We start from the raw sequence: 16,648 nt of genomic DNA, 5'->3' as shown, positions 1-16,648 counted from the left end.
TGTAGGGAGGTTGATCTAGAGTTTCCCATTGAGAAGATTTGATGAGATCTTTGGTCCCATTAGCTACATGTGGACGGGCGTTGTTATGCAGCAAAACGATACCCTTGCTCAACTTGCCACGTCTTTTGTTCAGGATTGCACGACGCAGATTGTTCAATGTCTCACAATAAGACGCTGCATTGATTGTCTCATTACGAGGCCGAAACACCACTAGCAATACTCCTTTTCTGTCCCAAAAAACTGTGCCCATGATTTTCCGGGCAGAAATTGTTTGCTTCACTATTTTGGGTGATGATGAATGTCGCCATTCCATGGATTGTTGTTTCGATTGTGGTGTGACGTAGACCACCCATGTTTCGACCACGTTTTGGTCTAAAAAATCTTCACCTTCAATGTGGTAGCGCTCAAGGAAAGTTAATGCACTGCCTAAACGTTTGGATTTGTACAAATCTCTCACTCCGTTCTTCATTATGCACATTTTTGCGGCCATCTTTAAATGCTCTCACCCATTAGACTATAATGGCGACAGTGCGTAGACAAGAGAAGTAGCTAAGCAGCGCGCATGTGCGGAACGCCGACCTTGTGGTTGCGGCGGCGGAATCGCAAAACGGTACTTACTTAAAAAATATGCCTCGTATATACATGTATATATATATATGTATACATATATATATATATATATATATATATATATATATATATACATATATATATATATATATATATATATATATATATATATATATATATATATAAATTATGGAGAAGATCAATTAAAACAGGGATTACAGTATACAGCAACTTTTGGGTCAACGGTGAAATGAATAGATTTCGGATTTATTCCAAGCGTAAGTCCCGTTGGAAAAGAGAGAGGTACTCGTAATGGCCACAGAAAATAAAACAGTAATTGTAATAACCACATAATCTGATGTTGTTAATTTTTAAAATATCATTCAAATGGCCACAGATATTTGGACGTGTGCTTCCTCTCATTCCACTCGGGGTGTACTTATGTAACTACCTAGATGCAATGTTTCCCCATGGGGATAGATAGTCGAGGATCATTAGAATGGATGGTCACGGAACCGTTTGTCTTCTTATAGGGATATCTTAATAATAAAGTTCAGAAAATTGTGGCTGTGTAAGAAGACGTTCATATATACTTGTGTGTGCGTGTGAGCGTATGAAGACACACGTTGTCAACCTAAAATACCATAAGACTATGAAAACTGCATCAAGCGAGTAGACATTTATTTTAGAGAGCGATATTGTAGCAGATTTCAAACAGCCTGTATAATTATAGATTATGACACTTGAAACATTCCACATTCTTCATCATAACTAGAAATTTCCATTTCATGCATTAGCATTTATTATAAAATTGTTTTCAAAGTATGTTATTATCTATGCGTTCCTGACAACACGAAAATATTTTGATGACCTGCTAGATTGCTCCATAACATACTCTAAACGTTTTCTGCTATTCTAATAAGCAGCGTTGGTAATAATATTAATAGAAAATGCCTAAAACAATAACTTGAAAACTTTATGCATGTAGTTGACAGGCAAATCTCCAATGATGTTTCTTCTATAAAATACTTTGGCAACATCGTTCATTTCTTTCTTTCGATCAACTGACATAACTTCGTAAATATGTTTTCCTGTTACTTGTAATTCGAAATTGTTTTGTAATTTTTAGGATGATTTACTCTGAAAACGACGATTTTTAGTTTTAGGTGGGGATATAGCCTGAAAATTGAAACATAAGAATGAATTCGCTCTTAAAATAAAATAACAGAATTGGGTTGTTCATATAAAGTATTATAATAAATTTCGTCACTGCTGAAAAGTATTACGACAGTAAGTACAACTAAAAATAAGTGTTAAATCTGGCTAAATATTTTTCCTACAAATTCACTTTTCAAAATTAATATTACGTAATTACGTCTGTAGAACTGTCAACTATTTGCAGAAATGTCGTGGGCCCCTAGCTCCGACTCAAACTGTTTCTGTCATGGGTTTTACTAATATCTCCAAATACTACTCTACTAACTTCGTGACTAGGAAACAAAGAAAAAAGAAAATTTTTATTGTTTCAATTTTAGTCCTACTATTTTTAATTGAAAAGGGTTTTAGGACATGCTGTATAAAGGTGTCTTTTCGGAATTTGTTTTAGTTTTGAAAGCAAAATGTATAAAAAACCTTCTTTTCGCCGAAACAATTAAATTTATTAATAATTCATTGACTTAATTAAATGAACTAAATATTAGATAAAAGAATAAACGCAGATTATTAATTAAAAATTGTTTAAATTGAATGAATGTAAAAAGATGTTTTGAATGATATTTTCAACACCTACTCAACTTTCTACAAGCCTAATAATCAAAAATTCAAAATTTGTCGTTTTACACATTGAATACTCACAAACAAATAAATAAAACAAACAAACTCATGTTTTTTAAATATTATATGTACGTACACTTATTGCATGTTGAAATTCAGGATTTGCAACTTCATTTAAAGGCAAGTAAAATATGAATGATCACAAATCAATTTTCAATGTTATGGCTAGGATACGAAATAATCAAAATATTTCTTGTCATTCTTTGTTTTATTACTATGAAGTTAATAGATACGTTATGGTTTCATTAGTAAATGTTACAAAATACATATAGGAAGACTGATTTCATATTAAATTACAAAAACCAAAACAGAAAGGGACAGAAAGAGCATCATATTTAGTAGGGTAATAAGAGTGCAACACAATAAGTGAAAGTAAGAATATTAGTATATACAATAAATTACAATCTATACTGTATAGTTTTTCCACATATGTATACACATTTCAATGTCGTTTTTACATATCGCCTCCAATTATAATTTAGTTTTATTCAGAGCACAACATACCCTTGTTTCATTGGTGAAATTTGTATTCCATCCTGTATAATATATCACACATATACACACACCTCCCATGTTATATATATAAAATATATATATTTTCAATTGTCTGGAGCAACTCATGCGTGAATTTATTGGAAATGAAATCCATATGAGAAGCAGGATAACAGAAAAACCAAAGAAGTTATTTTTACACATGTGTTAACACACATGTGGTAGATGAGGGCGTAACACAATTGAATAAAAATTGATACCAGAAAATGTATAAAAAATGTTTGTTCTTACTTCACTCTGTTGTATTTCAAAAAGTTCCATTCAATGATTCTGATTCATGAACAAACAATAAAACAATAAATTTTTGTTTGTTGTTGTCAACGAATATTTATGTCGATTTTTCTTATTTTTTTTTTTTGTAATTTCCAGTCTATACAACGTTTTTCACTAGGAGTTATTACACACGTTTTGTTTGTTCGTGTAATTCGACTTTTGCGCTGGCGTCTTGAAGTTGATCTAATGATCGAGTTTTATGAATGAAGGGATTTTACGAAGAAAGACTAAAATTTGTTTTTTGATGATAATTTAGTCGAAAGTGCAGCGTGGGAGTGCGTTTCTTGTAACGTTCAGTATTTAACAGGACATCAGGAGTTCGTAGAGCTGTTATTTTGATTGTGTGTTCACATATCATCAATTAATATCGCTATTTAATATCCGTTATCAAAAAGAAGGAATTTTCTCCACCAATAATACTAGTTATTTTGTTTTATCATTTGAACAGAAGGTAAACATACAAATAGGTTTGAAATATACGACAAATTTTTTGTGAAACAATTTTTAATAGCGTGTACAAACTGGTTTAATCTAAATTTCAATTTAATTAATGAATTTCTTCAACATAATTTACATTTATATAAGTTAATCTAAATATTTATATATACCATGAAATTAAAAAAAAACTACTTTTATCAATAATACAACTGTTTATAGAGAGTTGGAAGTAGAAAAAAACTTTTTACTCATCTTACTAATTCTTCTATTTTGACTGACAGAACTACAAGAATTTTACCAGAACGCGAAACGGGATAACAGAAAGTCGAAGAGTATGTATAAAAAGGTGGGTTTCTCCATCTTTTTATTATCTTGGATAATTTATGCACGCATTATCGAAAATTAAAAGGAATATGTACCAATAGAACATAAGAGAGGGTAGATACTGAGTGAAAGTTGAAGTAGGGGACTGTGAGATCGGAATTTGTGGTATTCAGTCGAGTAAAGGGGTAAGACGATGACGAATTCTAAAGAATAGGAGAGTAGTAAGAATTTGGAGGTTTTAATAAATATTTTTAGGAGTTTGTCAACATTTTTGTTTGTTATATACATTTAACTATGTCAATAATTTGATTATAATGATTTTTTTGAATAAGAAAGCTTGAAGGTGAATATATAGGGTGTTGATGTGGTACGAGCTTGATTCTTTTTCATAGAGACATGGAAAATACTTTCAGACATACTTAATCAGGGCCTATTGTTCACCTAGATGTAGAATTATATTATCAAATAAAAAACTCCTTGTTTTACGACCCGTCTTTTCCTGTGGAATACTACGCTAGGGGATATTTCGTAATTTCTAGGTAGTTTTTGATGACAGTATCTCTGGTTAAGTTTTATATTCGATAACAATATCCAGGATGTTACGTAGATAATGTTAAGAGCACGTGCTCCGCATCTGCAGGAAACCAGAGGAATCAACGAGTTCAAAACTATGAAGATACATCCGGAAGTTGCTATATCCCATATCCAAATGTGGCTTAAGGCAAAAGTTCACTTATAGTCGGGGAGCTGGCTACATAAAACTGTACCGATAAAGTATACAACGCTTAAGTTCGTAAACCCCTAGAAAATAGTTGTGACATTACCAAATGGCTGTTCTGCCTGTTCGGATAGGCCGCATATGAAAATGCCAGTTGAGTTTCCACTTCGAAACAGGTTTTGAATGCAACAACTGCGAATATATATATAGTTTTACATGTACGTCGACATTTTTTGGATTTTTCCGAAGGTTTTCCGGCTGGCTAAATTTCTGCCATTATCATAAAACCTTAGTTGAGATCCCTAAAAGCACGTAAAAAATTTTGGCACTTGTACCATATCGGTTTTTTCGCAAGAGTTTTCCAACACTATTAATCGCTTCTGTCGGAGGTTTTCCGACCGGCCACATTTCTGCCACTGCTTTACCGCTCTTACTTGAACTCTATAAAAACCTATAAAAACATTTTCACGCGTGTACCCCATCGGTTTTTTAGGCACATTTATTCGACGTGGAAACTCGACTGTCATTTTCATATGCGGCCTGTCCTAACAGGCAGATCAGCCATTTGGTAACGTCACAATTATTTTCGAACTCAAACGTCATCTACTTTATCGGTACAGTTTTATGTAGCCAGCTCTGGGACTATTACCATCCCACTGATAATGACATCAGCGATTGATGTATTGATGTTTTTTTGATCTGGTTTTTTCGAAGTTTATTGTAGTTGGTTCCTTCCGTTATTGAAAAAAAAAACTGGCACTGGTTTGAATCTAATAGCATCAGCATCAACGGTATCACAATAGCAACTACCTGTTTTGTTTGGGCTTACCAATATTAGGTTTCAGCCTGGATACTTTATAGAATATACCCTATGCTGTTCATGTTGTCTGACCGAATAGTTTCCACTTTTTTTGTTAATGCTGGTTCATTGTATCTAACCCCTGATTAACTTCCTCTCATCTAAATGCTTCCCAAGATGACTACGGCTACATTATATGATTATACCACTACTTTAATATTTATAAACAATTCCAGTTGCATTCACAACATTCCACAGGAGGTTATGTAAGTATTGCAGCAATTTTAATGTATATGTTAATAAGTCTCTGAAGTTTGTAGTAATACTGTGTAGTGGTACTGTAAATAGTGTGTTCACTTCAACATATTAATGGAAAAAATATATAACGATATCTGACAATGTTGCACATAGATTCCAGCGATTTTTTCAGGAGTTGTAGCAATTCTGAAAATCTATGAATGGCAGTACCCTCGTCAATGTCATTTGGATGCCCTTAATTCATTCAAAATGCGTTTCTTCTACGACTGTGGAATCTTCCTGCTTCATAATAAACACGCAGTTGGGGGTGCAACTGTTTAGGATATATAGGCGCACTCTGTTAACCCTTTTTCGATATCTATCAAGTAAGCATTGTTTACACTTTCAGCTTGCTCATGCGTTCGTTCGAAGTAAACAACGTACGTGATCATATAGCGTAGGATCACTTTTTGCTGGTTCCAAACAGTTTCTGCTATTGACATACGACCTTCTATTGACTCTTCTGAGGAGTATTTCGGAACAATTTTTACATAGTTTTCTCATCGCGAAATCCTGAGTTAACATCTTTCTAAAACATTTGCGGTTTATACTTAGATATTTCTTCTGCAAGCATTCGAACTGTTAACTGATATTCTTGGACGATTAGGACGCGTACACGCTACGCATACGTGTCTTTTCTCATGGTCTGGTCTTCCTTCTCGCGTTTTGTGTTCGACGCTTTCACTGCCCTTCTTGAACTGTTGACCTATGTCAACGGAATCCTTGCGCGCAACTCATAGAATCATCACCAAATACTTTTAATATTTTACAGTAAGTTTCAGTTTCCGAATTGCTAAATTTCGCAGAAATATCATTTCTTGAAGCTTCGCTAGAAACAGTGGGCTTTAATTATGTTTTAGGTCTGGGCAATTATATAAAATTATATAAAATAATCTATTAAAATCTAAATATATTCTTTTATAAAAAGAATGTTAAATTACATTCTGTCCAATTAGAGTCGAGACTAGACAGAAGTAGTCTTTGAAACAAAGTAGGCTTCTCAAGCATCTTTCCTCTCACAAAGATAAAATTCATTATGGTATGAAGTATCTTATTCTAATAAATACAACTGTGATATAATGATAATTATATTTTGTACATTAAAGTTTATCATATTTTGTACCTTTTAGCTTTTTGCTTTCTTTCGTGTAAGGCAAATTAAACAAAAGTAAAATGTGTGTGTCGTCCATCAGCCATAATTGTTTTCAAATGATAGCTATTTAAATAGGCCTCTACGTATATCTATAAATAATGTTCCATTTGTATAAATTCCTCCATATAATTTTTAAACGTATTATCATTATATGTTTCTTTGATAAAATATATTTATGTACTGGATTAATGCAAAAAGAAATTCTCTTTTGATTACACCTTTTATTGTCAATTTCGAAATTTACAAATCAACTTGTGCATGACTTTTACTGTGAAGACTTTCCCGAATTCTTCTTCCAAGATCTTCATCGACTTTAGAAAAATTGATGATGGCTCTTTCTTGAAGAACGCTGTTAGCATATTGTAACCAGCTAACAATGTTATCAATCAGTCGTCCTCGCTCTAACGGCTTCAAAACTCTCTGATAAAGTAATCTAAAAGTTCGAAACAGTCTATTAGAACAATGTTTTTGAAATTTATTTGTCTGTATCAGTTAAAAACACAAGTAAGTTACATGTACGTATCTCGAGAAGAATATTCTGTATTTTTTCGCGGTCAGTAAAGTCTAGTGGTTTTAGATACAAAATTCACAGGCGGTGTCTCACCAAAATATGGGATGTATAAAACAACTCAACCTATATTCCTCCATTTATTTTTGTTCATGGTTGCCTTACGACAGTTCTCTATACTTATTCTTTCTAAATCTTCTTTGCGTACCTCTATCCATTTTGCCCGTGGACGCCTTCTTTTCCGTTTCGCTCCTTCTCTCCTAAATAAATATCTTTTCATCCAACTATCTCCATTTCTGGTTATATGCCCCATCTAACAGAGTTTTTTGCTCTGGCATTTCAGCTTGACCATACAGTACTTTGATCTCTGCGTTCGTTCTTCTCGTATTATTTTGTTTTCGCTCTCATTGCTGCCATACAGTACCCTTGGTTGTATGTATTATAAATACGTAACTTAGCGGCTCTTGAAATATCTTTTGATCTTAGTAGTCCTCAAGGGGTTCCAAAGGTTTTGTTTTCTCTTGCCTGTATTTTGTTGGTTTTCCTAGTTTCATCTCCTTCGTTTGTAACTGTCACTCCCAGGTATTCGAACTCCTGGACAAATTTACACTCCTTGTAATGCTCTGTCGTCACTTTTAATTAATTGGTTGAAGGATTTACATAATAGGAAATTTAAATAAATCATATTTTATTAGAAGGTTGTTACTTTGGTTTCAAGTTCAAATAATATCGCTTACCGTGGTTGCGTATAGTTGTCATCATTTCCATTGTCGAGTCGTTGAGCATCCCCGACTAATGGCCAAATAGGAGACAAAGCCTTCGCTCTCTTATCTTCTTCAGGTCCCTTAAAACTATTTGGATGATATACGGGTGCTCCGCTTTGACTTTGAAGTGAATTTCTACCATCGCGTTGATAGTTATTCACCTTGAATGGGCTGTTAACTGGTAGCTGGGTATTATTTACCCCTAAACGGTACCGATGGGTATCACCATAATTAAACAACCGACCTTGAAGCATTCTATCGGGAGATGGTTCAATACCTAAACAATATTGAAAGGAAATTAAATACTTGTAAGCTAAACGTTAATCCACGTTAATGGCATTTGTTTGGATATAATAAATATTGTTTAATTCAATGAGTTCAATGTTCTCAATCTAACATTCTATAGAGCAATATAGAGGATGTTAAGAAACTTTGCGGCAAAGTTATAGGAATGATTAGGCGAGGTCAAGATAATGTTGGTGGTTATGTACATTTATTTGAAGGTAGATTGTGAAGAACAATCCAAAATTTATTTACTTTAATAATAACTTTGATTTATTATCTATTTATTAGTAAAACTACTGACTATTTATAATTTAAAATTTTACCTGGAATCAAATGTGATACATCGAAAGCGATCTGCTCTACCTCAGCAAAATAATTTGTAGGGTTCTTGTTCAAAACGAACCTTCCAACTGGAATTAGAGGATAATCTGCATGCAGCCATACCTTGGAATCATCGAATGGATCATAAGTGCTTTTAGCGGCCTGTTCTACGGTCATAATTTGAACATACATATTCCAGGAAGGATATTTTCCACTTTCTATAGCATTATAAAGGTCTCTTATGAGATAATCAGGATCTGATCCAGCTAACTTTTCAGCTTTATCTGATTTTAGGTAGCCGATACCTGAAAGTTTATTTTTTTGTCATGTAGTCCATCAAACTTTAATTCGAAAATTATATATAAATAATAAAAACGATATAAGTCTTATACAAATCATAATTGATATTAGTAATGATTGCTAGTCAATTATAAACAATTATGGTGAATGTGGACTTGTTGGACGTGCATCAAAACGTAAAATCAGTATTGTTTATCTTGTTAAAACATTTAAACGTAAGGTTAAATGCAGTGTATTGGTAAAGCAATGAAATAAAACCTCTAGTACCATAAATAGTGGAGTGTATTTCGAGTCTCTGTGCCGAATGAAATATATTTTGCTTATTTTCGATAGGAAATATGTGTCTTTATCATGGGATAATTTGATAGCACAGGTAAGTGGGAATATTATCACCGAATAATCAAATGTAGTACTAGGGTGGCAAGATTATGTTTGAAGGGTGCGTTTGATTTCTATACATTGCTCCCTGCTTTCAATCTAAGAATTTACTAAATTAATATAATCGTAAATGTCATCCTTATCCGGATCAATAATAAATAAATTTATTGATACATCTATTGCTAGTTCCAATTTAATAGCATTGAATTCACATTTTAGAGTATGTATGTAGTTGTTGAAACTCATGTCGTCATGGAAATTATACGACTTTCTTCAAAGTGATAGAAGCATTTGGTATGAATCTATTTTTTCTTTCTGCGTAGAATATGACTAATCGTTGCTGCCTCGTTAGTAGCTTTCGTAGCCACAGATACTGATATCACACCGAGCTTTATTATTAATGTGTGAAGAATGGTTAAACGTTTTGTCCATAAAGATAATGGGTCGACCCTCCTCATAGTATTTTGCAGTAGTCTATGATTGGTTTATATATTACGCAATCGCTTATATTACGTTGGATTGGAACTAAAGTGTTTTTACAACCGCCGACTATAAAGTCTTCTTTAACCTTTCTAGGTAAGATATTACAAGAATAGACGATGTGTTTTCTTGTACATACCAATTTTGAATAATTCTTCGTAAAAATTACATATATTAAATCATACGAGTTTAGGTCTCTTTTGATAGAAAATTGGTTTTCAAAAACAGGTAAAAATGAACGTTTTGAACTATTTTGGCCTATATCAAGATATTACGTACTTTTTTCATATATAAATAGTTTTTTCAAAATTGTAGAAATTAAATTAACAAGAAAATAGGAAAAAATTTAAGAAATCACAGACATATCTTAATCAGAATTTAGAAAAGCTACAGAACTAACCCTTAACAACAACATACTTCAAATTTCATACTAAAATATACAAATAAATTGATTGTTATGCTATGAGAGCATATGTATATATCAATTAATAATGGAACATCTTGAAAAAACTGTCTTAATCATCCATTTTCCATTATGTAGATGATTGCATTATGCTTTACCAACAAATGAAATTGAAAAAATAAATCAAAAATTCAATTGTCATCATATCATAAAAAACAATCGAAATCGAGCAAAATAATAACTAATAATAAATTAATAATACGATAAAAAAAGAACAAAACAAAACAAACTTGGTCCTCAAGATCTTTAAACGTCAATTCATGTCACAAAAAAGATCGGTTTGACTGATAAAGCTATCCTACTAAAATATCTTTAGATGCTTAGCTATTAGCCAAAAAGCAAAAACTGCTTTGAAAGAAAATAATTATCCCAATAAAATGATAAGTAAAATATTCAAGAAAAGATTTTATAATCAATTAAGATAGAAAACAAAAACTAAATATCAGAATATAAAACATTTTTATTTAGCATATATACAAGGACAACTATCGACAAAATCCAAAAACTATAGAAGTACCTTGTAATGATTGTGACGCTATTTACATAGGACAGATATCTCAGTATTTAGATAATAGATTGAAACCTCATCAATACGATAAAAAATATAACAGCCTTAACAAACCAAGAAATAACAAAAATTAAATTCAAAATTTTTTGAAATTAAATCAAATATAATTAAAAGTGAATTTTTAGAATATACATAAGAACAAGAAAGCTATTAATTCGAGTAAAATATATAATATATAGTTATTTTTTTTTTAATTTAAATGAAACCACGAATAATTTAAATTGATCTGCAGCTGCATATTTTTGAAATATAACAAATATCGAAACATTATTTCTTTGGTTAAAACATATCTCTTTTTTTATTTTAATATTCATGATGTAGGTGATTTATTTATTAATATAATTATGGAAATTGTCAATTACAAGTCATATTTTGATAAAAAGTAAAATATGTCGAAATGTTTTTTTGCAATTAATGTTCTATCAAAAGAGATCTGAAAATCAAAATGTATTAACAAAAATAATAAACATACAATTCTTCGCTAATTATTCTTTATTTTTTCAGTTATTCAAATGTTTAAAAAGTGAAATAAACTCAATAAACTTCTGTTTAATCGATGCCGCTTTTAACTTTCTGCAATAGTAAATTAAGAAACTTAAATCAAGTTTCTAAACAACTGCTGTATGAGTTATATCTAAATTAGTAATTATCACATTTTTCAACTCACCCTGAATCGTTAGATAATGAAATTTGCAGTAAACAACTTTCCCATGGGCATTTACAAAAGCAAACGTATTGGCACCGTATCCGTGCATCTTTCTATAACTGTCTGGAATACCTCTATCAGCGAACATCATTAACACAGAATGCATAGATTCTTCGCGAAGAGTTATGAAATCCCAAAACATATCGTAATCAGGTCTAATATGAGTGGTTGGATTTCTATGGAAAAAATATGATTTCGTATTATTGAATGAAAATATACGTCGGGTTACGTTACATCTTTATTTTTAATAATCAGACTAGAAGTGGATGCATCGTTTTAAACTTTAGAAATAGACTCGTGATTGATTATTAAATGCAAATCTATTTAACATAATTTTATTTGTTGTCCTTCTTAGTATATAATTTAGAATGGTGTTGCGGGTTGAAAGCTCAAAATAAAACTGTCCAAGAGTTTTTTAAAATTACGTTTCGATCTTTTATTTGATCTATTTGACTGACTTCTAATAATTTAAAAAGGCTTGATTAAGATCAAATAAAAGATAGAAACGTTGTAATTTAAAAAAAAAACTGTTGGAAAATTTTATTTTGAGTCCACAACCCGCAACACCATTCGAAATTACATAATTTCTTTTAATTGATTGTTACTTTTAAATGTAAGTTATGAAAGTAATTTCTAATATTGTAAAATTCTTTATATACAGTGTATATACTTTTACATAAAACTTTGACCGTATTTTCACTTCCCAATGATGAATACATAGGAATTAATTAATCCAAAATGGCGGTATCTGTATTGATATCTATTGAAAGTATTGAGCTTTATTGAAAGCACATTAGATTGGCGGTTATTAATTTTCCCCTTTTCTACGTTTTTCCGTTTTATGTAAAAAGTCTGCTCATTGGTTAACGAAGCTGTGCTTCATAGAGTTCCCTAGAAGCCGTTTTTGGTAAACTGGTTAAGATTTTAGATGAGTAAATCTCTAATTTTTATTGGCATTTTTAAAATCAAAGCTTATTTGGCATGTTAGTAATCAAAAATTCGATTTCAAGGATAATTTTGTGTTAAATTGTACAGTCCGAAAGCTTATCTCTTATTATGGAAGCTGTCATACTTTAAAAATGGTAGTCGACATAAATACTTTCAAATAGTAATTTTCTCTTTCTTTCAAACAACACAAAGACCGTTTTCATTTGTTTTACCTTTTCAATACATGAATAAAAGTAGGAAATAATGCAGCATCTTTAACGAAAAATACAGGAAAGTTATTTCCAACTAAATCCCATATACCATCTTCTGTGTAAAATTTAATAGCGAATCCTCTAAAGTCTCTCACAGTATCAGAGTAACCCATTTCCCCAGCTACTTGAGAATATCTGTAAATAATACATTATAAACTAAATTCGTCTTTTAAAATATTTATTGGCGATTCTGTGTTATTATACAAAATAATTCTGGTCATAGTACAAACAGAATTACTGATGAAGGAATTAATCACCTACCCAAACGAAAACGGAAATTCAATTGAACATTCTATTTAAAAATTATTAGTCCGCTTCGTTTATGACGCCTGCTAAGCATCTAGCCAAGCTAGAACTCGGTTGTGCAAACGCTTCGTTGTTGTACATATAAAAAAATTTTCTATAGTTTGTTTACTGGAAACTAAATTGAAATTTAATAATAACAACATGGGAATATTTGAACCAACATTGTTTATCGTGAAATTTTTTCGTAGTGAAAGAAAATTTATTGATTCTCGAAGAAAAGAAACCATATGATAGATTTCAAGTGGCAAATTTAGAAGGCATGAAAATAATTTACTTGTGCAAAACATATTCATTTCCACGTGGAAACTATAATACTTATTTTAGTTAATTATTGTGGTTGAAGTGATGTTTTTAAATGATATAGAGTAAAGAAAATACATTCAATTTACGTATGTTGAGTTCGAAAAGGGTTTGAAGGATTCAAGTACGCCACAAATCAAATAAAACTCTACAACGAAGCAAAGTGAATGTAAAAAGGACAGAAGACATACATTATTATTGTTCAGATTTGAGACTGAAACATACAACACCGTTTGACTTAACAAGTATCAAAAAATGTTTTCAAAGTTTTTCGGAACGTCTTAAAAATTATTTTTTAGATGATTTGAGAAATTTGGAAAATCGCTGGACTAAGTGTGTATAGTTAAAAGGAGATTATGTGACAGTATGACAGCTGGGCGTTATGTTGATGTCCTATAAATCAATAGATATCAACAGTCCTTTTCCAGCAATACAATGGTGTTTTTCCAAGAAAGAAGCGTTACGGGATGGGCGGCTACAAGCAGACATCAGCCCTCCTTTTTTAATGCATCATTTTCTCGCCAGTTATTAATATATTTTTTTTTCTGTAAATGTTGTCATTTCATTTTTAATGTGAATTATCAAAAATCAAGGTAGATGCATTTTTCTGCACGTAGCACTTCTAAGGCACTGGTTATGTTTCTCAAATTAACTTCCGTGTACTGATTTTTTCTGAATTATTCTTACCACTGTTACTGATTTACAGTATTTAATTATTTTATTTTTTCTTTACATTGTACTCTTCATTTCCTAACTGGTGATTCCAAAGGCACTTAAGTTCGAAAAACACTCTTGGACAAATTCATACCATTTATACACTAAATTCCAATAAAGTAACTTTTTCTTTGAAAATTCAATCTTCCATCCTGAGATATTAAAACATAGTTGTTAATATAGAAAAGAAATGATGAAGATTATAAAGATTATGCAGTGAAATTAATATTGAGAATTTGACGAATATCAATATTAAATTTCTATTCCGAAAAAAAATTTCTTTAATATTTCAGTTCAATGACAGAAAGTTAAGTTTTCAGTTTCTATCTTATATGTTGATTTGGAGAAACGAAAATTTACTTATATAAACTATTAATGGATGACCTACGCAAGTTAAAGTTATTGGGATAAATTTATAACGTTTTCCATGACTTACCTTACAGCTATAGGAGTCTTTTTTCCAATTTCCGAAAACACTTTAGCTGCCGTATATTTTGTAATGTCATGGGTGACCTCAAAATATCCGAAAGCTCCTGCCCCCTTTGCGTGTACAACCCTCTCTGGAATCCTTTCTCTACTAAAATGTGCGAGTTCGTCTATTAGCACCCAATCTTGAAGTAAAGTAGGTCCATGATAACCCACCGTAAGGCTGGCATCTTTTTCTGGTACTGGATTACCTCCAGATGTTGTGATTGACTCGGGTTTAGTCTATAACAATTATTTAATGTTTTAGATAGAATCCGTGATCGTTCAAAATGTATACGGATCTTTATTTCTTTATCGATGGTTGACGTTACGTAGGACATTTCGACCATTCCTCAATGGTGAAGCAAATTAGTAACTCAGGCTGATTTTAGTGCACTGTACTTACTTTTTTTGTTTAAAAACACAGAATTCACGAATTCAAATTCAGATTTCCTTTTCTACAATTGAGGAACAAATTAACAGTGCGAACGATACAGCTCACACATGACATATCAACAAAATGAAACTGGAGTTTCCCCAAATGGGAATTATACATCATTGCCACATTTGAAATTAATTACATTTTGGAGTCGTATTGATTTCATTTCTAAAAATTCATTTTTGAAATATGGAAAAGCTGGAATAAATTTGAAATAAAATTTTATACAGGAGGTTTACAAAAAAAGGTTATCCCGTTTCTAGGATACATAGAAAATCGAAAAAAATTTGGGGTTGTTCAGTAAAAGATTTTCGTAACTGCAAATTTTACACCAAAAACGTACTCTTGATAAAACTCGATTCTGTATACCGTTTTCGCTTAATAAAACTATTAATGAAAAAGTGATGTTCAATACTACTTGGTACAAACCGTGTAACTAGCGCCCTCTATACGAGTAAGACATAAAATCATTGGATGTATCAGTTCCAAAAACATATTCGTATAAAATTTCAATGGCAGTAGTTGCGGCAAAATCGTAAAAAATGCGCTACGAAAATTTTTTACTCAACAAATCCCAAATATTTTTCGGTTTTCTAATTATCCTAGAGAAGGGATCACCTTTTTTGAAACACCCTGTATATGAATAATGAGGAAACAACTTCAGTTTTACTATCGTGAAAACCAAAAAATGCTCAAGAAAATAAAAAAGTTATGTGCCCAGGTCGATACTAAAAGTGGTATAAAATGAGCAATAACAGTTCACGTCTGGTACCCTGTTTAAACCAAACTCCCTGGCAGGTACATTTTACTCGTCTATAGGTATAATAATGATTTTTTTCTAAGTTTCAAGTAGGACTACAATTAAGTGCATCTGTCTAAATAACGGCGTATAATGCAGTCCAATTTATAATGATTCGATTACCTTTTAACGAATACTTTCAGAGCATAAGATATACATATTTTTAAAAGTATTTATAAGAATAATAAATTTATAAAATGAGGTATCTACGCCTATGGTAGATCAAACAAAATTCTTGAATTCGCCATTAGAACTATGTTTATCTCTTCGTTATTTTAATTAGTAACAGACATCAGATGATTGAGTCATATAATTGAAGATACCTCATTTAATATATTTACCCCTTGTTTGCTTGAAAATTCAAGTAGCTGATTCGAAGCTGGATCTCGGGAAGTCATGTTGTTCTGCGAAAAACACACACTAAACTCTTTTTGCATTTTGGTCCTACATGCATTTTAATATTGCAAGTAAATTATCAAATAGGAAGTTTGACCACACAAATAACAATAAAAACATGTAGATCAATAAACTACCACGAAAATATTTTGTTTGCGGTTAATATTTTCCTATGTATTTACGAATTTGTAGATATTCCTGTATAATCAGAAAAGCAAAATATACTACAATAAAAATGAGACGAAAATAATATAATGTGAACTTGAACCCTTTCTTTCCTCTTTAAAAAGATATTTTTAA

General features: G+C 31.4%; 2 protein-coding genes across 3 annotated transcripts in view; one reads left to right on the top strand and one right to left on the bottom strand.

The window, feature by feature from the left end:
* The window catches only part of LOC130447026 (xaa-Pro aminopeptidase ApepP-like), a 127,031-nt gene that overhangs the window by 17,756 nt on the left and 92,627 nt on the right, over positions 1 to 16,648 (top strand). The window lies entirely within an intron of this gene.
* On the bottom strand, positions 7,164 to 16,580 carry LOC130447098 (catalase-like). 2 transcript variants are annotated; one of them, XM_056783787.1, is made up of 7 exons: positions 16,276 to 16,580; positions 14,686 to 14,957; positions 12,891 to 13,064; positions 11,692 to 11,906; positions 8,838 to 9,140; positions 8,203 to 8,506; positions 7,164 to 7,390 (listed from the first exon to the last, which is right to left on the bottom strand). In XM_056783787.1, the coding sequence occupies exons 1-7, from the start codon at positions 16,387 to 16,389 to the stop codon at positions 7,198 to 7,200; spliced, it is 1,575 nt and encodes a 524-aa protein (XP_056639765.1). In that variant the 5' UTR covers positions 16,390 to 16,580; the 3' UTR covers positions 7,164 to 7,197. The 2 variants fall into 2 exon arrangements, with proteins under 2 accessions (XP_056639765.1, XP_056639845.1); XM_056783867.1 differs by having other exon boundaries at positions 16,294 to 16,580.

This window comes from Diorhabda sublineata, chromosome 1 (assembly GCF_026230105.1).
Source record: "Diorhabda sublineata isolate icDioSubl1.1 chromosome 1, icDioSubl1.1, whole genome shotgun sequence".
NCBI lineage: Eukaryota > Metazoa > Arthropoda > Insecta > Coleoptera > Chrysomelidae > Diorhabda > Diorhabda sublineata.
This window is presented reverse-complemented; position numbering and strand designations above follow the sequence as displayed.